General features: G+C 38.8%; 1 protein-coding gene across 1 annotated transcript; it reads right to left on the reverse strand.

Moving 5' to 3' along the window:
- Positions 1–516: 516 nt before the first annotated feature.
- LOC116452806 (ATPase family AAA domain-containing protein 2-like) lies at positions 517–23,085 on the reverse strand. Its single transcript, XM_032127535.1, is given in 21 exon segments — positions 517–1,338; positions 2,785–2,913; positions 4,950–5,074; positions 5,775–6,065; positions 6,732–6,854; positions 7,255–7,414; positions 9,290–9,486; positions 9,634–9,769; positions 11,006–11,191; positions 12,629–12,809; positions 13,277–13,382; positions 14,009–14,323; positions 14,756–14,846; positions 16,046–16,205; positions 16,552–16,640; positions 17,284–17,458; positions 18,694–18,809; positions 18,996–19,089; positions 20,043–20,135; positions 21,111–21,189; positions 22,030–23,085. Coding segments are annotated over 21 exon segments (2,922 nt in total). The 5' UTR covers positions 22,067–23,085; the 3' UTR covers positions 517–1,299.
- Between the last annotated feature and the right edge of the window lie 1,037 nt (positions 23,086–24,122).

Below are 24,122 nucleotides of genomic sequence, written 5' to 3' on the forward strand. Positions count from 1 at the left end.
GCACCAGCTGCTGTTGGTAAGGGCTACTGGGGGACAGGGATGGGGCAGGTGAGTGCTCCCCTCACCCTTGTGAGGTGACAGGACAGCCAGAGTCACAAGCAGGAGTGGAATCCTCTGCCAGCCTGTGCCACAGCTGGGAGGCTGATCTCAGTCCTGGCCTCTCACAGAATCACAGAATATTCTGTCTTGGAAGGGACTCACAAGGATCATCAAGTCCAACTCCTGGCCTTGCACAAGACAGCCCCAAGAACCCCACCACGTGCATGAGAGTGTTGTCCAAACTCTTCTTGAACTCTGTCAGGCTTGGTGCTGTGACCACTTCCCTGGGAGCTTGCTCCGGTGCCCAACAACTCTCTGTGCGAAGAACCTTTTTCTGATATCCAACCTAAGCCTCCCCTGGCACAGCTTCAGGCCATTCCCTCAGGTTCTGTCACTGGTCACAACAGAGAAGAGATCAGTGTCTGCCCCTCCTCTTCCCCTCACAAGGAAGTTGTGGACTGTGCTGAGGTCTCCCCTCAGCCTCCTCTTCTCCAGGCTGAACAGACCAAGTGACCTCAGCTGCTCCTCATACTGCCTTCCCTCAAGGCCTTTCACCATTTTTGTTGCCCACCTTTGGACACTCTCTAATAGCTTAATGAATTCCTTATCTTGAGGATCCCAAAACTGCACAGAATACATAAGGTGAGGCTGCCCCAGAGCAGAGCAGACAATCCCCTCCTTTGCCCGGCTGGTGATGCTGTGCCTGATGCCCCCCAGGACACGCTTGGCCCTCCTGGCTGCCAGGGCGCTGCTGACTCATGTTCAACCACCAACCATCAAGCAGGACCCCCAGGTGCCTTTCTGTGGCACTGTTTTCCAGCATCTCATTCCCCAGTCTGTACACACAAATAGGGTTGCTGCGTCCAAGGTGCAGAACCCAGAACCTCCCAGCTCACTTCTCTTCACTAGAAATTAGAGGAAGAAGTTAAAGGAAAAAAAAAATCCGTTTCCATGTCTTACAGTGACAAAAATGTTTGGAAGCTTTGTGACAATGTCAGGAGTCAGAATCAGTACCCTCTAGAAGAATTTCATGCTGTTTCCATGGAAAGAAAACGTTGTCTTGAAACACGCTCTTTCACCCAGTGCGCAAGGGGATGATCCACAGACAGAGTGGAGGTTATGTCTGGTTTCCTTCATATGGTAAAAGATGTTTCCCTCTTCCATTCTTTGTTCTATAGTTGCTGCAATTACTGAGACATTAAACATAATTTTTCCGTTTGGGAGCAGTACATGAACATTAGAATATACTGAAGTCCAGTATCACAGATAACTTAACGTTGCAATTTCTTTCTTCATTGCCTAATAAGAAAAAAAGAAAAATTAGGAGTCACAGTGTGAATGCAAGCTAGAGAACCCTATTTGCTTCTTCATCAAAAGAATCAAGTCTGTTCATACATACAAATGTTAGTAATGTTTAGCCAATACATGTGCTACCATCATCACATCTTTCTAGACCCATTAGCTTCATTAGGCACCCAAAATACAGAGTAGGCTAGAGAGACTGGAGGAATCTGTTTTATGGGACTATGGATCTTTATCAATGACGGTTTCAACAACGAGAAAAGAAGCAGTTCCCAAAGAGCCATAACTAAAAGCTGGAACTGTTCTTTTCTGCACTCTGATTAAGTACTTGTTAAAGTCTCTCTCTTCATACAGCAGAGGTTGCTCCTGAACAACTCATGTGGGTACTTTGAAGAGGAAATATTTTTTGGTTAAGGTAGAAGTAGAAAACAAACAAAAAAATCAAGTCTAGTCACAAAAGCTCGCAAGCACTGAGATAACATGAACAGGTCCCTTTTCATGTTAAACCACATCATTGTGCTAGATGAGAGAAGGGTGCATTTTTCAGGAATGGCCTGCACAATTATAACAGAGTCTGTTCCAACTCTTTATTAGCTGTGGAAGAAGAGATTGAGATGACCAGGGCCAAAGACAAGAGGCTTGCTCTTTTTTTTAAGGCAGACTGAGAGGCATGAAGAATTTTATCTATTCTTAGGCACAAGCATCTGAAAGACAAATGGATTCAAGGATACTGAAGCTGAAGATTGAATATCCAACCTATCTAAATGAACTCAGTACTGGGAATGCCCAACTGGGACCATGAGTGCCTGTGGAAGATTTCTGCCCAGTTCTGACAACTAAGAAATCCTCTCTTAGATGCAGAGATTAAGAAAATTTGACTCATTAGCATCAAACTGTCATAGGCAGAAAACTCCCCATTTGTCAAATTAAAGACATTTGGGCCATGCTAGTTAAAAAGAAAGTCTGGTGAGACTAGACGAAGTCTCGAGTTCTTGTTATGTTTCATACTTCATTTCTTTTCAAGAATGGAATGACTACTGTACAAGCATTACCATGTGTGCCTGCCTGCAAGGGGAGAAAGAGGAAGTGACACATAGAGAAAAGCACCCTCCTTTCACAGCCTCCCACCCCTGAAAGGCTTCTGGAGAAGCCTTTATTGACAGAGTGAGGTTAACTGGTTTGAGAGGCCTGAGTGGGTTGATCCATTGTCTTCAAGTCTTTTCCTGTTGAAACTGCCAACAACTATGCCACATACAACAATGGTTTTGCAATATGGATAAATGTCCTCCAGACTGAAATGAAAATCTTATGAAACAGGCAACTAAGCAGTAAAGAGTGATGCCAAATAAGTGTGATGTTCACAGGGCACACATACATATGCATAACACACACACACACGTATAATAGCATGTGACAGAAAGGGCTACAAGACAAAAAATTTACCTTCACTAATTCAGTTTTGTCATCATCTTCCCGATGTCGGTAAATGCACTGGCTAAGAAGAGCATATAGTCTTTCCATGCGAGATATACTGACATTCTCAGTTGCCACAATGACCAAATCCAGCACTTGCTGAAGCAAAAAAATGGAAATTACAGTTTAGAATAGCACAAGATACATCCTACTTTCTTACATTGTTATATAAAGGCAGCACTTCAGAAAACTGATTAGATTTCTGACAAGATTTAATTGGAGGAAGCAAATTAATATTCCATATGTCAAAGAAAAGGCTTACATTTCAGCCAGTTCTTTCTTATCACTATATAACATCAGGGATCATAACTGCCAATCAACTGCTTCTAGAATAGCGGGGAATGACACAATCCACCTTGTCAAAGAGTAGCTGCCACAGGAAAGTCATGGTTGCACTTCGTTAGAAATGCAATACAAGGCCCTGGAAAATGTGTTTTTGGAAACAAGGCTACAGATCTTACATATAGAGCTGTGCCAGATGGAAACAAAAGCATACTTAGGTGCTCACCTCTACCCATTAGCTGAATCTGTACTGTGACTAACATCAGTCAGCTCCTACCTTGCAACTCAAGAGTGGATGAACTACCAGAGTTGTCTGTAGGAAACTACCAATATCTCACACAGTTCCTTGTGTTACCAAAGATGTAAACGTGGTAATCTCTGGGAAAGCAACACCAACAAGCTAGCAGCAGCAGTGCTGGGGCTGTTCAGCAGCTGTGTGTTGTGGGAGGCTGTTAAGATGTAGCTCAAGAGAGCAGCTACACCAAACAAAAATATTACTGCCTCACAACTGCTTGCCACCAGACTCATCCTCCCTCAGATCAGCTACCACAAGATTTGAGTTCTATACCTAATATCGAGCAAATAAGTGAACACACATACAAAAGAAACCCCCAAGAGAACAAACAAAGAAAATCAATCAACCAAAAACCCCATACAAAACCAAGCAATTCCATTTTGGCTCTCTGGTACAAGCAGTGACTTCCAGTGACACCCATGTTAAGGAAACAAGTCTAAAAGACGTGTTTCATGACTGTAGCTGTCTCCTCACAGCTGAAACACATATGAGCAGAAACATTTGTAAGGGCTCTACCCTACCATTCCTCCAGTCAGTAGGCAATAACTTCAGATTACATGCCACTAGCACCCTGATTCTAGAAAAACCTACGTGGCTTCTTTAAATACACAAGCTGACCTGAACAACACAACCCCCTGAGGTTTGTTTCCTTAGGAAGCCATCTTGGAAAGTTAATTTAACCTCTACAGTTGAGGTCAACACTTAAAAGTGTGATAGAAATTGTGCTGGCAAGCCCCTTCACCAAAGGGGATTTCTCTCTGGTTACATTCTCCTCACACAAGGGAAACAACCAAGTAATACTCCCTTTCTCATCATGGCAGGTAAACAGCAGCATCCTCTCCTTTGACCAACCTCCAGGACTTCAACCTAGCAATTTCCTGATTTTTTCTCATGGCTACGTCCCCTGAAAGGCAGGTCCTTCTTCTACCCTCTCCAGTTCCTGCAAAGGAACCTCTTTTCCCCCCTGCAGCCTAAGCCCATGTTTGATCCTTTCCCCAACTACACCCTAGGAAAACAACTTCTATCCTACAGGGGACTGGAAAAACCATGTAACACTGTAATTGTATGGATGCAAAATTCTAGCACTGAATTTTGAAAGCCTTTGAGAAAAGCAGATATTAATATTTTATCCAGGATGATCTTTAGGTCAACCTTCTAATTTCAGGTTTAAAGTCATCACTGATAAAAATCAAAGTCCTTTTCCAGTTTGTAATTAATGAAAACATGTGAACAGCAAACCAAAACACCCATCACCCCAGTCCATCATAAAAACTGCTAACCTACGGTAGTAGCAGGTTGTCAGTAACTTATTTTAAAATTTAACAAGCCCTTTTACACTGAAAATTAGGAAGAGAACACAGTCTCCTAAAATTCAGTTCAGCAAAAGCAGCCATCTATACCAGCTGTGGAAACACCAGTCATTACAGGCTGAATTATTTCACAAGCTATGTACCCCTCTCATGAATTGGCATTGGTTAAAAACTGACTTAATTTACAACCATACAGGTAGCAAGAAAATGTCCTACTTCAGTACTAACAAAATTGAAATTAGACTTACTCTGAGCTCAGAGTAATCCACAGACACTCCCTATGTGTGAATTTTCTTTGCTTTCCCATCACATACTTCAGGTTGCTCATCCGCCTGAGAATGTCCCACATAAGTTTTATGATGTACCCGTGAATCTGGAATTACACACATTTAAGTCATGATTTCTTTATCTGGACTACAGTATCAGTGAAGCATCCTGTATCTGGAAAACAGTAGCCCTCTGCAATAACAGAGGCAGAACTGTTGCCAATTTTTTTACCGAGAAATGCTTGACTTCTATCCTTCTAGTGCTTCTCCATAAAAACTAGAAACTCAGACATGAAAGAAAGCCCTAGATAAAAAAGGCTGGGTAAAACTAATAAAAAATATTCATGCTGCCACTATAGCACTGCACAGTAAACCTGAAGTTAAAAAAACCAAACACAGTGAAAAAACAAAGTGTTTTAGGTTCAGAAACACACCTACACATCCTATATTCCAAACGTTAGGACATAATTCTTCTATTCCATGGAGGTCTCTGGGTCCACACTACTTAAAGTACAGCAGTACAGTTTACACTTAGGCTACTTATTACTGGGAAGATACTTGTACAATTAGATACCATTTGAAAAACAAACTGCAGACTCAAAAAATCCCAGCCACTACAGAAAACCATGACTTCAGCCAACATAACTAGAGGAGCAGCATCATTATGCAAGGAACACTGTATGTTGATTTGAGAGAGACACAAAAGAAGTAACAGAATGAAATTCAAGAAGGCTAAAACCTAATAAATAGTGTAACCCTGCTCAAGAACAAAAAGGAGCTAAATTACCTCTTTGACCTTTAACTTACCATTTGAAATTCCATCTTCAGAAGTTCTGTCTATTTGGCAATCCAGCATTTCACTCTCCTCTCTTAGGTCTAAACATTCAGGAAGCCTGGCACTCTTTTTTTCAGTAGGGGATTCAGCCACAAGGGTCAGTCTCTCGCTTTCATTTTCTGTCCCATTTTTCTGTTGTCCTTGGAGTACATTTTCATGTTCTTCCATAGGACTATCTTCGGAGGATGCAAACTGAACATTCTCCCTCTTTGCTGCAATACTTGAAGAGCATTCCTTCATTTTGCATTTTCTTTTTGACTTATCTACAGAAAGATACAAAAAAATGTAATCCAAAACAGTTCTTTCTTCAAAACACAGCAGCAGCATCTTGCAAGGAAAATAACTACAGAAGCTTCAGTACCATCTCCCTACACGTGTCTAGAGAAAGGGTTGCAAGTTAATGAGATCGGTTCTCTATTAGATATATTATAGGCAGGGAAGGGGAAAACACTGTTTCATGTAATTGAAAACTAGCTGAGCCATTCAAAAGAGCCACAGACAATGTTTTGGACTTCAAGAGGCAGGTGCCATTAAATGTCAGTTGGGCCATCAAGGCCAGGCTCTTCCAATGTCAAGCAGCCACTGCACTTCATAACCACATTGAATGACCTCAGGATTTACTCCACATTTTGAAGCAGCATAATGAAATATTTAATGCCTCTGGCATGAAGAACCAAGGATCACAGGAACCTGGCCACAGGAACACAGAAGGTAGAGAAGTGACTTTGGCACCTTCTCCAAGAAAGTCTGAATAAAATGAAACTTGCCATTAGAGCAGGGGGTACTGGCATTCACAGGCACTGTGGGCATCTTCCATTTTTCATTACACTTCTTCTTTCTTACACCCTGCGGAGCAAAGAATTGTGTCTTGTGTGGCTGGTTACAAAGCACGAGACAAGTCTTAAAATGCTCAGCATCAAAAAACATACCTCTTTCTTTACGAGATTCCTTAATTTTTTGGCAGCATTGCTCAAAATCTTCATTCATTTCATGCCTCACTATGGAATATGCAGTATCACTCAAAGTACAAGCTTTGTGCCTCAGGAGGGGATCTGAAATTTTACAGTCAGAACTGAGAATTTTCTACCAGTCAATGAAAGTCTTTATTTTGGTTACTTAGAATGATTTTTCTTTTTTCATAGGCAGGTTCTGAAAGGTTATCTCAGTCAGTATTTTCAGCATGAAAACAGAAAAGTTAATTATTTAAGAAAAAGTACTAGTTACCAATCAACACATCTGCTACAATTCCATACCCAAACAATATATCTAATGCTAAAACATTTACAATCTAGCAAGAAATGCTCCCTGGGGTTGTTTAAATTATCTAATGGGGTTGTTTAAAATTATCTGATCCCACATCTACTGTGGGATTACTAAATTTCCGCAGACAAAATTTATCAATTTACACATCTGAAATTTTTTCCAAATTAGGGATAAAAAATACACCCTTACCTCCAGGCCCTTTTTTTGGGTTGTACTCTAAAGCATTACTACAGATTAGATCGATGTCCTTTAGAAAATCTCTTGCAGTTAGGTACTGGTGCATGTCAATCTTGGACAGAACTGTCGAGAGGTCCATGGGCTGTTTAACAGTGTCCCTGCAATTGGTTGCCTACAAATTAAAGACACATGCTCAGAGATTTAAGCTACAAAAATTAATTATTTTCATAAAGTCAAATAAAGGACTTCTGAAGAGCCCCAGATATTTATAACACACTCAAATATGCAGAAAATAACCAGATAGTTTCTTGAAAATTGGAAAGGTATTTCAGGTGTCTTTGAAGAGACAGACCAAGAGAGGGGGAAAATAGAAGCAGGGTGGTCAGAAGCATGTGAGGAGCAGAGAAAGGAACTGGCTGGATTCATTTCACTTCCTTTCAGAAAACCACAGCAGAGAAGCCTTTCTCAGTAGTCACCTTAGATTCTCTTTGTTGTTGGCAGCAAGAAAAAATCTGCAGGATTTGCACCTTTGAAGCACCTGTCCTAAGCATCTAGTCTCCAATGAGATAACTGGACCCAGAGATGCTGATTTCTTTACTCAAAGCATAAAAGGAGCCTAATGACTAGTTTAGATAAGGACATCTATGTGTTTATAGGTTATTCACATCTTGGAAACTACAAGCAAAGGAAAAGACAAGTCAGTGGATGCTCAAGGGAATGGGACTTTGCTGAAATGCAAAGCTATCTTAAAACAACTGACTTTGAAGTACATGCCCCTGGCTTAGACTTATTCAACAATTTTAATGGGAAGTGCATGGGAGCAAGAAAAACCTATGCAGCCCTTAGGTTGATTATGTACTAAGGAAAGCTACAGATGAAACTGAGAATGGCATCTGAAAATTTATTTGACAAACTGCTGCTTCTACTCCTGTTCTCACAGAACATATTGACAGTTAATCAAAGAGCTTCAGACTTTATTAGAACAGCCCTACAGGTACTGTTTATAAATATAGAGAAAGTGATCTCTCTGCTTTTTAGTGCTGTAACACACTGTTCCGGTTTGGCCAAATTTAGAAATATATCCTCTGAGAGAAGGCACAACCACCCCTCCCCCACCAGGTTCAGGAAAAATAAATTTTCCTCGAAGGAAAGTGAAGGAGATAAAACTATTTATTTAACAAACACACGGGAAAAGGATAATAATGCTAAATAATAAAATCTTTCGCTGTGGAGGAAAAACCTGGGAAAGTGTTAGAGTCCTCCCTTTGGTCTCCTCGGAGCTGGGGCTTGGCCCAGGGCCAGGCCCTCTGTGCCCGGTGGAAAGTCCTCCTGATGCGTTCTGATGTTAAAGCAATCAAGCAGTCCAGTAGAAAAGGGAGAAAATCCGAAATTCCAGGGAAGGAAAAATTCAACTCTCAGTCTCTCTCCGGAGAAAAAGCATCTGAACCCCTGGCCAAAAAAAACCTGTCCTGGGAGCAGCAAGCCGGGTGCTTCCTCCCCCTCCTGCCACAGCTGGGAAACCAATTGCTATCTGTGTGTGACCTTGAACAAGCTGCAAACTGCTTTGAAAAAGTTTTGCTCAGTTTTTTCCTTCCCCCTCTCAGGCTCAGTTTAGAGGCATAGAAAGGCACAGAAATTAATTTCTGGGCATAGGCAGTGATATGGGATACACATCATAAGGTCACCCCAAGACACACGCCAATGTATCCAAACATTTTCATGGGCAAATTGTGTTGGCATTTGGTGTAACTGGCACTTGGACTAGATCATCATTGTAGATCCCTTCTAACTGAAATACGCTAAAGGTTTAAAGACATTTTAGAAAGAACATAGGACTTTCAGTGAATACTCAAATAATAAGCATTTGAGAGCCTCAAGGAGTCAAGTAAAAGCAAAATTCAGTTCCTTCTTCTTGGAAAATCAGAATAGTACATTCCTAACACCAAAGATAAACCTTCCTAGAAAGAGCACACAAACAGCAAGACACGTAAACACAGAGGAATTATGAATACACACAGTTATAATAGTATTATAAGTCAATACTAACCTCCTCTGGGTCAATGGGCTTTGTAAATGCTTTGAAACGTTTGTCAATGACAAGTCTTTGTGCCACATCTCTTAAGTAAATCCTAAGTTCACGCAACGTATCCTCTTCCTGCTCTTCCACCTGTCTTATTTCTTCCACTGTCAGCTTTCGAGGCTTGGGTGGTGGAGCTACAGGCAGCACTTCCAAAGGCTGGCAAGCTTAAATGAATCAGAAAATTGTTAATTGATGGAACTCGTATACAAGCACATGAAAAATGATCGATAGTAAATTATCACCACAGTGAATACTGCATTATCTGTTAACCTAGAGTTAGAAAAGTTTTATATGCAGAATATCCTCCTCACTTGTGTTGTTTTTTAATGCAGGAGGTTGAGCAGCTTGCTTCATAACTAAGTCCTCAAAAAAATGTCTTCTTTCAGCACAGGTAGGACACGGGATTCTGAAAACTTCTTCATATTCATCATTGAACAATGTTTTTATCTAAAGTATGAAGAGAAAAGATACTTCAGTTATACAAGGCCACGCAAACTTCTTATATTCTGTTCCAAAAGAGCTGAGTATCTCTCTGAATTAAACTGAATACTTATCTGAATAAGACTATCGATGAAAAGGTACTTTCTTGGCCTTAAGAGACTAGGTTTTTATAGCATGGCAATTTAAAATGCCTTCTCCAAGGATCACCTTCTAGATTTTGAGCTAGGGAGCTAGGAAGAAACTGTATGATAAACAACTGAGAAAGGGGTGATTGGGGATTCACCATCCTCAAGGCTGCTTATTTTGCATTTACATGCCTTTCTGGCCTTTGGCTTGAATCTTCATGGCAGCTACAGAGGGAAAACGGCAAGGCTCGGAGGACAAGTGCTGGCTTTTTAGTAAGGTGTTTGGGCTTTCTCTAATTTTATTTTTAATTAATTTAAATGAGGTGTCTCAATTTGAATACTTCCAAGCTGTATTCCATTTTTCTATATCTACTACCAAAAGGTATGGAAGGGATTTCAATCCTTATTTTAGAAGGCACTTATTAACAGTATAAAAGCTTCTGTTACCGAGACAAAATAATCAGAGCAGCACATTCACATTTTGAACACCTTCCTTGAATGCACAGTCTCACGTCTACAAAGCTCAGCATGTCCTCTTGAAGAATTTTGTTAAAGAATGCACCTAAACATTTATTTCCAAGTTGCTTAAACAGAAACTGGAACTTAGCTTTCTAATTTGTTGAGTTTTCACCCAGATGAAGAAAGTAATTGAAATTCTAAAAAAATAATTTAAATTTGAAATCACATTCCATCAATAACAGTGTAATCTCTGTACTTTTTCAGCAAAAATATCTCTGACTTTTCAGTAAAAATGTTTTCAGAAAAACAGTCTTTTTCCTAGCAACCTTTCAAGCACCATAGTCTTCACTAAGGACACACCTAACCATCTTTAAGCCACTAAAACCATTGCCTGAAGCAAGTCCATACATCTGTCTAATAAGCTTGAGTGTGTGAGAAGGGATAAAAAGTTGGGTCAAAGTCAATCTCTACTCAGAAAACACTTCAGGCAAATGCTTCCAGCATTGTTTTGTCTAAGCAAGTTTTAAGGGACTGGGTTTGGATGCCTGAGTAATTAATACGAATCTGCTTAGGAGCCACACGTAACTCTAATGCTTCAGGGCGTTATAAATTAACAAGAAATTGAGTAACAAAGGAAGTAAAGTATCAACTGAAATACCTCTTCTGGGAGATCTCTCAGTTGTACATTAGATGTTGCAAGGAGTAAAACTGGAGTAAACCTTGGGATGCTCTGCAGTAGTGTTGTAAAAACAGATCTCAGTGTAGGTCCAACAGTCTCCCACCATGAAGGGATTTGTGGGACATAAATGATACTTGGTGCTGTTCTTTGAGCTTCTCGCATCAGCTGGTAAAATGAAGCTTAGATAAGAAAACTACATCATGTAGAACAGGCTACTAAATAACTATGTATCAGTCAAACTATCTTATGAAATAAGAGGCATGAAGGCAAGACATCAAGACAAATTGATAAATGACTCCTTAACAATCATGTAAAATTTTCACTTTGACTCTAATATAGGCATTTCTATGCAGACAGAAACAGACCTGAATCTCTGCTGATTTCAAAACTACTTAGGTATATGATAACTCCTAAAGAGCCTAAGAACTCAGCCAATGTAGTGGTGTGCCTGAAAAAAACCCAAAGCTAACACTTCAGCAAGATGTATTTGCCTGGAAAAATCACCACACAACTGCAGCTACACCATTTTCAGTTCGGAGGGGGGACACACCCTATTCAGACTGGAACAGAGTCTGAACAAACAAAGGCCTATGTGAAAAGATGAGGGCTAACACAGCATAGGAAGCCTGGCTATAGTTCATAACTTCAATCACATTTTATAAGAGGTGACCAGTCCTTAGACTGTCTTAAGAGCTAAATCACTCACAGCCTCTCATTACCAAAGGACCCATCAGACCAGATGGTTTTGGAAAACCACAAGCCACTGCCTACAGATGGCACCTCAATCACAGAAGACAACATGCATCTACGGGATGAGGGAAGTGGAACAGTCCTTTCGCGCGACAAATTTCTCCATGCACCATTTCAGATTAACTGCTCCTCCTATGTGACAAATGAGTATCCAGTCACATAATGTGTTTCTCCTAACTTGTACAGATCTCAAATGCTGCTACTAGAGATCAAAATATTTTAATACGGTGATGCCAAAAAACAAAGTGGATTTACTGCCCAAAAGTAAAAAAGCAAAAAAGCACTAAGCTGCTAATATTTCCTTTTCCTAGTAAATGAAAACTCAACACTGTACAAATCTAAGTATTCCATGAATTTTAATGCTTTTGCTGCATGTACTGCAGCAGTAGAAGCTGCATGTGTATAGGAAAAAAAACCAAACAAGAAAATTCTTTTTCTTAAAACCTTGGCTGCCCTACAAATATAATTGAAAAAAAGGCTACAGAATGTGCATTGACATGCCGTCAGGTTGGTGCAGAGCCATCTACTGGTAACACAGAGTCTTAAAAAGCAACAAACAACTTTCTAAATTCCACGTGAGACCAGCAGGATTTTTTGCCACAAAGAGGGGTTTATAAGCAGCACTTCCCATCTTCCTGAGCTGCCAGTAACATTCTCCCTGTTACATTTCAAATGGAAACCATGGCCATGTATAAAATCCTTACTTGGTATCAGTCCATCAGAAAAGTGAATTTTCAGACAGAAGTAAACAAAACAGCACATTTAAATCAGGCCACTTATATTGACAATGAATTTTGCTTACTTCATTAGTTTATACACTAATCCTACGAGACTAACAAGAGAAAAAGCTACCTGTACACACGTTTCATCTGGTGACGTGCTAGCAAACAAAGTTGGTGTGTCCAGTGTATAAACTGGAAACTTTTCCAGGGAATGTATTACTGCAGCTGCCAAATCAGAAGCTTGCCCAGATCCTGGCTCTTCAATTAGTAAGAACCGTGGCCTGTAAGATGTTGGCTGGTCACGAGGATTTCTACAGCAATAAGAAGAAAAGTTTAAAACGAGTGATGAATATGAAAAGAGACAGTAAAGTTTTTTCCTTTTTTTTTTTTTTTTGGTAAATATTCTCCCTGTTCCATAAAATAATAAGCTGGTCTGTGAACAGGAAGACTATCAAAGCCTACTTTCTCACAAACTCTTCCTCTGCTAAGAAATCCTGCCAGTCCCCAGCATGTCCGCTACTCTTTTGGCTGGGTTAAGTAACAGCTCTTAAATGCCACAGTGGGACTGTCCAGCCAAATACCCACACAACAGTTCAGTTTGATGGGTCAGGGTACTCAGTTAGAGCAGTAGTAACTAGTTGTAGCTTCACACTTACATCTGGCAAATACTGACCACCCCTCACACACACTCTCAACTCCTTCATCTAGCATCCCTCACACCAAAACAGTTTACAGACCAGCCATCTTACAAATGGAACCATACCAGGGACAAACGTACCTGCTAAAAGTGCAGAATTCTGCCTTTTTGCAATCAGGTGTTTTATGAGTTGGCTTCTCTTCAGAGATTGATGGTGATTCCTCATCAGTCTCAATCACATAATTTCCTAAAATAGGATTTAAAGAGAAGAGAGCTTTGTTAACTTTCTTGTATGGTCCATATCTCTCTCTTACATTAATACACATTCAAAATTGGTGCTGGAAAACACTTCTCTTGTATTTCATCATTTGAATGCTATTTTCTGAAGAGTTCATTCTGCCACAAATCAAAGGAGATTGCACAAGTCTCTACAAAGCTGTCCTATGTCCCATGATTTGCATTGGGTATTATCTCTGTTAACAAAAACTTGTGTGTTTTTCTCCTTAGAATAAAGATGATTAGAAACAACTTATGTAGTTCCCGGACACCTGAAAAACATTTCTCCTGCTTTAAGCATTTATTTGAAAAGAGGTGCTAATAATGTAAAACTTAGATTCCTCTCCACAAGTGATAAATGTGATTGTTAGCTACTGTCAGTAACTGTGTGTACTGTCAGTAACTGGGTGCTCCAGCAAAGAACACATAGTTCTCAGCTGCTTTTGCGAGTCACTCACAGCTCCCACCCTGCACTGTGCACACACAAAGTACAAAACTGTGCTGCCAGTACAGCTGAGAGGTTTGCGTATGTTGATTGCACAAATCACAAGCTTTTGCTTTGGCAGATTTTTAACCAAGGGAATGTAGACGTTATACCTTTCTGTTGGTCCTTCTTTAGTGCAAGCTCGGCATGGGGGAACACTCTTTGCAAGGTTTGTAAAATCCTTTCCAGTGTGTTTTTTAACAGTGGCTTTGAAATAGCTGATAGCGCTCGCCCAGGGGAAGGCACAACCCTCCGTGAAGCTGGAACAGTCTTCTGCATGGCCATGGAAAAATCATTTGCTTTTATTTTAATTGAATCCATGTTTATCTGCAGTCTCTCTCTGCTTTCATATAGCTGAGGATAGCGATGCCGCAGAGCACAGAGACCGGTTTCGGCACATAAGGCTTTAATATCGGCACCACAGTATCCTAATAAACAAAACAAGAATCAAATGTTATGCCAGTCTCAGACAAAACAGAATTCAAGGCCAATATTTCTAAAGTGCAACACTGAAAGACTTTTTATTCTGCCAAAAATTACCAGGCTAAGAGAGAATTTAAAGAGTTACTGTGCTGCAGAAAATCTCTATTATGTGGCTCAAAGCCTGATATCCTGCACTTAGGCAGCAGCCTGCTGGTCAAAACTTTGTTCCTGGGAAAGATGTTCCAAACCCATTCAGTGTTCTGAGAGACAAAAAGAAAATTGAAAGCAGCACCTAACTTTGCTCCCAAGGCATGCCAACTTCCTCCTCACTGCCTCTCTCTGCAGCAAGGTACAAGAGCTCGAGTACTGCCTGATACAAGCTCAGGTTCCCTAGGGCTCAAGTCCCATGTAGTAACCCACACTGTTTTCAAACTCACCAACACATTCTTCAGCCAGCTCTTCAAGTAAGTTGTCCGACGGCTTCGGGTTCCAGTCTCGTGTATGAATTTTGAAAATTTCTTTTCTTGCCTGAAAACAGTTGCATTTCAGTTTGCCCTAAGTTTTCTCTTACAAGAACAATGACAACACAAACCCACAAAACCCCTTATACCAATAAAAATACTTTTCTTATCAGCTAAGCCTTTTAGTATTTTAAAGGTCAGTTATTAATATGCTGTCTGCTACTTCAAGCAGGAAATTCAATAATTCTAAACTTGTTACATTAAACTCTTGCTGGGGGCTGCAGTCAAGTAAAAGGCATTTACATCTTCCATAAAAGTCAGTTTTCACAAGTGTGAGACATAAAGATTCTGAAGAAAAAATCATGGTAAAATTCTTATCTACAAATGGAGATTTTTCGTCAAAGAAAATTCTCTCCAATTTAGAAAAAATTCATGAAGTATTTCTTGGTACACAGATTAATTATGGCAGATTTCTGGAATTCTACCACATTAGGGAATCATGTATTAGATCTTTTTAATGGCACCTCATCTCCTGTTCCTGAGAGCAGATGAAAACTGGAGAAAAATATTTGTGCTAAATGCATTGTTTAGTGTACTTTTACTAGCTTTCAACCCAACAAGCCTTTTATCCTTTTTCCAAGAAGTGCTAAGAAATATCAGAGATAGCCAGAGAGAAAATACAAAAAGAAGTCTCCAGTTTTGCATGCAATGTCCCCCCTTCAATATTTTTTAGTTGCTATATATCCATTTTTATACTGCTTAACTATTGCCATTGAACTAAATGCTTCCCAAGCCCTGCACCTGTGCTGTGTCCTTCAAAACTTTGTCCAAGTCCCTGTCAATAACTTCCAGTGAGATCCCAACATACTTAATTCGCTCCAGCACCAGCCTTGATCAAAGTTTTTGCTACCAAGGAGGAATTCTCTCACCCTTTCTTTCACTTTCAAGATGCTATAGGAGTAGTTTATAACTAATTAATACACTCATTCTTTCTTAAACATTTCAGTCACTATCAGCATCCCCTTTTCTCCACCAGTCACAGAGAAACCAAAACTAACTAGAGAACTAACTACTTGTTCAAATCACCCTAATCATAGATACCCAGGGCCAGGTCTGCAATGTAATGTCTCCAGATATCCCTCTTGTGTCCAAGCTGTACACTATGGATGGAGACTTGCACTGCCGCACAATGCTGCCTCATTCCAGGGCTTTGTTATAAAGATGGACTTTGGCACATAAGCACTAAGGTTGAGTGGAAGTTCTGACCTCTTTGTTTGGCAAACTGAAGCGGAATTCTCGTTCAAAGCGCCCAGGTCTTTGTAAAGCAGGATCTATAGAATCCAGTCTGTTGGTGGCTCCTATGACCACAACCTCTCCTCTGCTGGCTAAGCCATCCATAAGTGCCAGAAGTGTCCCCACCACAGAGCTAACAGAAAAATATGATTTTCATTCACCAGCTTAGTAAATTTTCTTCAGTTACACATAACCTTGTCCAGTGATCACTCAAAATGGACAAGTTTTTATTTATGAGATGCTGTTTAGCAAAAGACTCATTTTAAGTCATAAAATACAGATAAGGTAACACAGGCCTTGTGTCGATATCAAGCTCGGCAAATCATTTTCAATTACTGTCTAAAATTCATCTGAGATTCTTTTGCATGGAATTACTAATTTTCAGTAAAAATGAATGTGTCACTTGAAGTTAAATAAATTGCCATCTTTTTTTTCATAAAGATCAAGCAGCTTCTATGTAGATACAAAACATGTCCTACCTATGAATTTGGTCTTGTTTATTGGACCGTACAGGAGCAAGAGCATCAATCTCGTCAAAGAAAATAATTGAAGGTCGCATCTGGTAGGCCTACAATGAAAACACAGGAATATTGACATCAGGGAAACAGCCCTATTTGAAAGGGAAAATGCATGAAAAACATCATGGTTGGAAAGGCATGAACTAGATTTTTCAGACTCTGCTAATTGAGCTAACAGAGTAAAGTGGCATGAGTAACTAAAGACAGCAGCCTATGTCAACCCACAGAGACTGGGTGACAAGAAAAAAACTGTACCAATAGTTTTAACATCTATCTGGCAACCACAAGAACAGAGACAGGATTTAACTCAGTTACAGGTTCTGGAAGCAACCCTCTGTTACCAATTTAAATGACCATGCTTTCAGCCGGCATCTCTTTTCCCTGTGATCTTAAGCCACCACCTCTTGCTTCTTGAAACATTTTTTGTGACTTTTTGGGAGGTTGTTCAGTTTGTTGTTTTGTGGGAGGGAGGAGGGTGGTAGCGGTGGTGCTTCGCAGGATTTTCTTATTTCCTTTACTAATCTTTCCCAATACACTTCAAGATTTCAAGCCCCTAAAACTCAACTGACAAAGGAAACAGTGGCAATCCTGTTTCAGTGGAAGGAGCTGACAAAAGAAAAAAGAGTGAGTTCTTGTTGACCACAGAAAATTATTTCCAATTCAGACAGAACACATGGCACATTTCAACCTTACCTGCTCAAATAATAAACGAAGCTGTCGTTCAGATTCTCCTATCCATTTACTCAAGCACTCAGCACCTTTTCTCATAAAAAAGGTTACTCTCATGTCACCCTGACTGCATTCATTAGCAAGTGCACGAGCAAGCAGTGTCTTTCCAGTCCCTGGTGGACCATAGAATAGACAGCCTCTGCAATTTAAAAAAAAATAAATTAAAAAAAAAACTCACATAAGAAAAAATCACCATGGAAAAGCACCTATTACAAACCCCATCCTTAAAACACACAACTCTGCTCTCCTAAACAAAACACCTCATGGATAAGATAGCAGTAACAGCTGAAGTGTGAGAAAAGTCAGAAGAGTTCCTACACAGTTCTACAAGGCAGCAAACAAAATCAGTAAAGAGGATGATGCAGAACTACAAAACCTTGATAAAAGCTTGCAGCATCCCAAAAGGACACTTTCAAAACTTGTGACAATCCAGCAAGCGTGGCTGGAGCCATATAAGAACAAACTTTCAAATCAGAATCTGAGACTAGGCTAACTTAGGAATCACCAGTTCATTTTTCAATGATGCACAGATATTCATTCTTGTTTTCACATAAGGCAAGATTTTATAGTAAAACACTTAATTCTGCCTTAATAAGCTTTGGGTTACTAGAATTCCCTTTGCTGGTGATAAAGGAAGAAGTATGCTAAAGCTGGAAAGATATTCTGCATTTCTGCACTTACATAAACTAGAAAAGCCAATACACTGCTTCTTCAAAAAAGAATTTCAGTGGTAAAGAAGCAAAGCACAGAAATATTTTCTATTTTGAATACTTTTAAAGTCACTGAAGGCAAAGAATTCTAGATCCTAGTTCAGTATGCCATGACTGAGTTTCACTGAGCAAGAATATATAAAGCTAACAATCAAATCACTGATTATTTTTTGTAACACAGAAGCCACTTAGCTGTGTAAAAAGAGGACGGATTCTTATTTTAGCTCAAGCACAACAAACACTGCAGTTTCTAGTTGCATGTCCTATCAGTTGTAAAACTGATACTTGAGAACTTGAAAAAAAAGAAAGTTGGTGGCAGAGACAGGTGGATTTTTGCTAAACAAACATTTGACTACCAGTAGAAAGTACTTCCTGCTTACAAACTAATTAAGCCCACTTACATATAGAGCTTTAAAGAAAATATCCCCAACTCCACATTTGAAAAGCAAAACACTTTGAAAGGATAGTCTCACCACAAAGTAAATCTCTGGACCTACATATATACTAAATTCTATCAATTTTTTTTAAAATTACATTTTACTACTGTTTTAAAAAAAATCAACACTGCTGAGAATTTTGAAGCACAAAAACATATTGATGACGCAGTTGAATTCTCCTGAAAATAGGTAAATTATAACTTAGAGTTTTAAACAGTGTCTGTTACCTTGGAGGTTCAATTTTCAAGGTCTCAAAGATTTCGGGATAAAGCAATGGGAAAATGACCATCTCCTTTAAAGATGAAATGTGGTCAGAAAGACCACCCACACCATCAAATTGTACCTAAAGATGAAGCTAACAGAACACATTTTATATGTTACAGAAAGCTGCAACCTCGATAAGGTTCCATGAGAAGCTGGATTGCTTGAGAGAAAACCATAAACCAAGGGAGTTGTAGATGGCCCATTACTGGAAGCTTTCATAAATACTGCAAATGTCTCACTGCCACAATGAACCAAAACCACTTACTGAACCATCTATTTGCATTTGCTCCACACCAGCCAAACTTCCTCCCATTTTCATGGTATCTTTGTCAACTCCCGTTAAGGCACCTTTCTGAAAGCTGACCAGAAGAGATCTGACTTGAATTAAGGAGGAAAAAAAGGTACTCTCTAACTTACAATGCAGATAGAAGAATTTTGATTTTATAATGATGGCAAGTGAATGCAGAAGACCTTATAAATTAGCATGAACTTCCTAAATAATTAAATATTCATTCCAACTTTATACATTTAATGGCTATGAATCAATAAAGGAAAATGGTCGCTCCAGACATTAAACTGAGTTAATTCTTTTAACAACTCTTAGCACTTATGAATATCCATGCCAGTCAACACAGCACATATAGGAATGCAAGCTTAGAACAATTATTCCGTATGTGGAGACCATGGACTAACCTTGATTAGTATGATGGAAGAATTCCTCCCCTTCCCAAACACACTGACATCTTTCAAATAGTTCTAGCTTTTACCTTCAAAAAGTTACATTCCAGGAGAACACTTATATCAATGGGGATTAATATTATAAAGGCTGCCCACCTCTCCTGGATTTTCCTCAGGACTTTGGAATGTGTGTGCCAGAAGATGCACATCTGAAAGACATCAGGCTGAAAGCTCGTTTGTTAGACTGTTATTCAACTAATATTTCTAGAGCATTTGTTAAGTAATAAAACCTATTTCCCTGACTTATAACATTTTCTTTTGTAATGGTTTTCTTTCTGAAAAAACAATGGTAAAGCACAGAAGCAGTAAAATTTTACATCAAGGAAATACACCAAAGTGTGTATCTGTACCTTTCCTCCCATTCCCACCTAGAAATCAAATTTCTTATTAAAAGTCAATTCTAAAAATCCAGTTTTAGAGACTCCATTTACAGTTGTCAATACCAACAGGTATGATTAAATATTGCCACAATTTAGAAAGGGTACAAGATGAAGATGGCAACACTTCACAGTTAGGCATATGCAAAGTGTTCCCAGGCAGATTACTCCCTCCCCTCTTCTCCAATTTCATTAACCTCCTTAAATTTCTCTTCTTCCTCTGCATTTCAAAATCCTCATCATCATCAGAAGAGAAAAGGGAATCACTGCTGAAGACTCCATATCTCTGTCTGCAAACATTCAAACAAGTAAAAAATTAAAATGCACCCTAAGTAATACCAAAATTTAAGTTAATGCTATCTCAGAGTTTACTTTGAAATCTAGTAAGTTTTCAGATCATTGGAATTTTCATCAGATTTCAAAGTACATTATGTGATTTTCCTTGTGACAGCAGTTATTTGATTTTTCTTAGGAAGGTAAAATGTTTCACTAGTGTGCAAAGAAATTTCTTAATCAAGTTACTCCTTTTGTCCAGTCTCTCTCTTAGACACAAATCAAGTTTCACTTAGCATTATGCAGCCACTCTGTGAAATATCAACATTTTACACTTACTTAAAAATTTGACTTCAAAATCCTTTCCTTCCATAATAGTCTGCTTTCAAGGATGCAAAACAAAGTGTTCCTATCTAGCAAGGGAAGACACTCTCCATGCTCTGTTTATATGATCTGACACCCCTTTGTCATTACTAATCCAATTCATAAATTAGATTTTCATTTAACATTTTTCTGGTTTAAGGATAGCTTCATACAGAAACATGAACTGATTCCAAAGAGACATCAGAATCAGTGTTTGAGTGATTAAAAAAAAATCCATTAAAACTTCCATACAGGCTCTCCCTCTAATTAAACTGTCTTTGGTTTTAGGAAAATAATTTTCATCTCTCGAGATTAAATAGTCTAAGGTTTTCAGAGGGAGATCCTGGCTTTAGTTCCAGAACAAATAAATTTCAGTTACACAATCTCAGCCACAACCCTCATCATCACCCTATCAGTGACCATAAACACTGCATTTTCAAATAAAATATGAAGGCTAGTAAAAAGAATGGCCTCCCCACCAGTGTTTGTTTTCTTTATATTCTCAGACTACGACAATAATAATCATACTATTTATCTGTAGTTACCACCAGTTCAAAACCCCTTGAAAGCATTATTGAGCCATGTGACAGCACTATTGAGAAAGAACTATCACTTAGCCATACACAAACCTTTTATTCCCTTGGCATGAATCTCTCTCTGAGACAGATGAAGACGGGACTGAATAATCTGTCTCACAATTCCTAGGTTCTGTTGAAAGCAAAGGATTTAGAATAATGTCACAAACAAATATAAGATAAAGTGGGATAGTCAAAGAGGCAGAAAACAGGATGTGTATCACCCATCTCTAAGTTCAGGGGAAGTTTCAAGGTAGGTGGGTGTTGATCAGTGCACAGTAGAAGTGAAAAAACACACCCCTGATTTTTAAGGAGAACTGTAAAACACATGAGTAAGATTATGAAGTCTCATTAATTACTATTCTTTCAAGATAGGTCATTTTTTTACTGGAAAACAGTAAGGATCCCAAATAAGAAAAAAATAGAATGTGCATGGGGTACAGACGTTTAAGAATGGCAGAATGAAGGTAAGAAATTTAAAGTTGAGTGCATGTATTTCCATTAAAAAAATCTTGCATCCATGCAAGAAATTAGCTCTTAAGAAAAACCCTGTCTATAACCTACTTTCCAGTGTATCTTGATAGCACTCAACAAAGCAAAGCTTTTTTCCTTTTGCTTCGCTTCCTTATGATGAAATTACTGCACAGAACATTAAGCTCTTTAAGTACTGTTGCAAATAATGATATATTCAAAGTGCGCTGTATGACAGGTATTCCATCCTCTCCATAGATTTTTATCATGCACACGTTTTGCAAAAACACTGGGGTTTAAGTCTTCTTTGTCTGAATCCCTATGAGCTCTTTACCAGTACAGCCCTAGAATCTGTGGCTATGGCTTGTAATGTCAAGAGCAACACAGATTTTTTAACAAAGGAAAAATACCAGTAGTTCAGTCCATTTCAATTGCTTAAGAAAAAGCTTTTGGCTAGGGCATAGTCAAAGAAATTTAGAACAGAACTAGCCTAGAATGCTACCTGGATTTTCAGTTGTTTCTTCACCAGTTGTTTCCATATCTAGACTTTCCTAATTAAAAGAAACAGGAAAAATCAGACACAAACATGCAGAAAACCTGTGGGCATATCTGGTGCCTTTATAGTATCATTTTCAAGGCACTCCATATACACAAAATATTAAATTAACGCAAGGGGGAGGGAATAGGAACACCACTCTGGAACCCAGGATTAATAGCAAGGATTTCTACTCTAAAATAGGGTTTAGTAAATGTGAAAGTCAAACACTTGGCCAGATACAAAACTGAGTGTATCAATTAGTCACAGGTTAATTATCCAAGAGTGTGGTAGAACCCACTGTAGTGTAGGACAAAGCAATTCCTAGCAGAAAAAGAAAAACATACTGGCATTTGAAAGATGATTTATGAAGTACTATGGCCAATTCTGGTTGAAACAAACCACAAAGGAATTTATATCTGACCAAAAACAACTATGAAAGCAGGCTATGGATATGTTTAAAAAACAAAGTGCCTGACATTCAAGAGGACAGTGGAGGAACTTGATTTAATAGAGCAAAACCAAGACAGAGAAAATATGATTGATTAGTGTCTATCATTTTAACATGAGTTCCTCTTGGGACAGGGGACTACTTGAGCTCACAGGCAAGGCTGGCACAAGAACAAACACAGATAAAGTAGGTATCAGTGAATTCAGTTTTTAGTAAGATTTGAATGAAAACCCAAGCCCTGAGATAGCTATTTGTAAAAAGCTGGGGGTTTTATTTTTGTCCATTCAAAAATCATAAGGCAATTCAGCAAGCATAGTATATGATGTGTTTCAGCATATCACTGCTCTTTCATGTCTTCTGAAGATATTTGCTCCACCTTAGAACGTAGCTGTGGCATGACTGTAATAGTAAGATGTTAATAATAATTAGAGAGCAAGAATAAAATATTAGTTTATACTATACTACGCTTTGGAAAAAGTTTTTTTCAGCTAAATTAAAATTATAACTAAGTAATTTCTTTATGTGAAATGCCATTCACATATAAAAATAGTAAATTAAATTAGTATCTACTTCTTCTGTGCAGTGGAACACCCCACGGTCTCCCATTCTCTGCTGTCTAGGTGTCTTTTCTGAGTCACCCCCTTTTTTTGCAAGACTGCTTCTGCAGTACTAAGATACAAAGTTGATACATAAGAGTAAAGATAGGCAAGTACAAAAATATCCCATTGAAAACAACACACATAGTCAGCATGGTATTTTAATATAGCGTGCACAAAGCAAGAGTCACTGACACTTAGCCAAATTTTTCAACTCTACTTAAAAATTAGGTCAAATGCTTACTTTTTTTTATAGAGAGATTTAAAAACAAGCATTTGAGGACTTGCAAACATACATTGTTTTCAGGTTATTTTCCCCTCTTGCTGAACACAGTACAGAAAGAATCTCATTTAGTAGGAAAAAAAGAGAATTCTGAAGATCATACGAAGATAACAAAAAGAAATTATGGCAGTTTTTCATAGCATTTAAGTTGCTCTGCGTGATAGCATTAAGTCATTTTTAGTTCACAGCCATCCTCAGACAACAGGTTGCTTAGTCTTCTCTTAACTGGAATTAAAGTCTCATGCTGATTTTCCATGACTATATGTGCTAGAAAAAAATATCTCCCTGCTGATACTCTTTGAAAACCTTTCAGAAAACAATGTCAATTTGGGCTTCACAAAGAGAATTAAGTTAAAGACACATAAGCAGAAATGCTACGACTGCTTCACTTTGCCTGTGTCCAAATTTCTGCCATTTCTTAAGTCAACAGGACATTATAAAATTATTTGCAAGCAGGAAAGAAAAGTTAATTAAACATGAAGGCACTTCTGGTGCCAAGAAGATCAATTTAGAGGGCAAGTTAAATCTACTGAAAGTCACAACATGAAGTGATCATTTCAGTTCACAAGAACCAGCCCACACATAAAAGACGCTCTGGCGTCAAGATCTCTCTACAACTGGCAATCCCAAAATAAAGACACCGGTGGCCAATTTAAACTTTGGCTGTGTCCAAAATATTTACACATGGAGCATCTGACAAATACATCCTCCTGTGCAGTCTTTGAAACAA

The sequence above is a fragment of the Corvus moneduloides genome, chromosome 1, assembly GCF_009650955.1.
Source record: "Corvus moneduloides isolate bCorMon1 chromosome 1, bCorMon1.pri, whole genome shotgun sequence".
Classification (NCBI taxonomy): domain Eukaryota; kingdom Metazoa; phylum Chordata; class Aves; order Passeriformes; family Corvidae; genus Corvus; species Corvus moneduloides.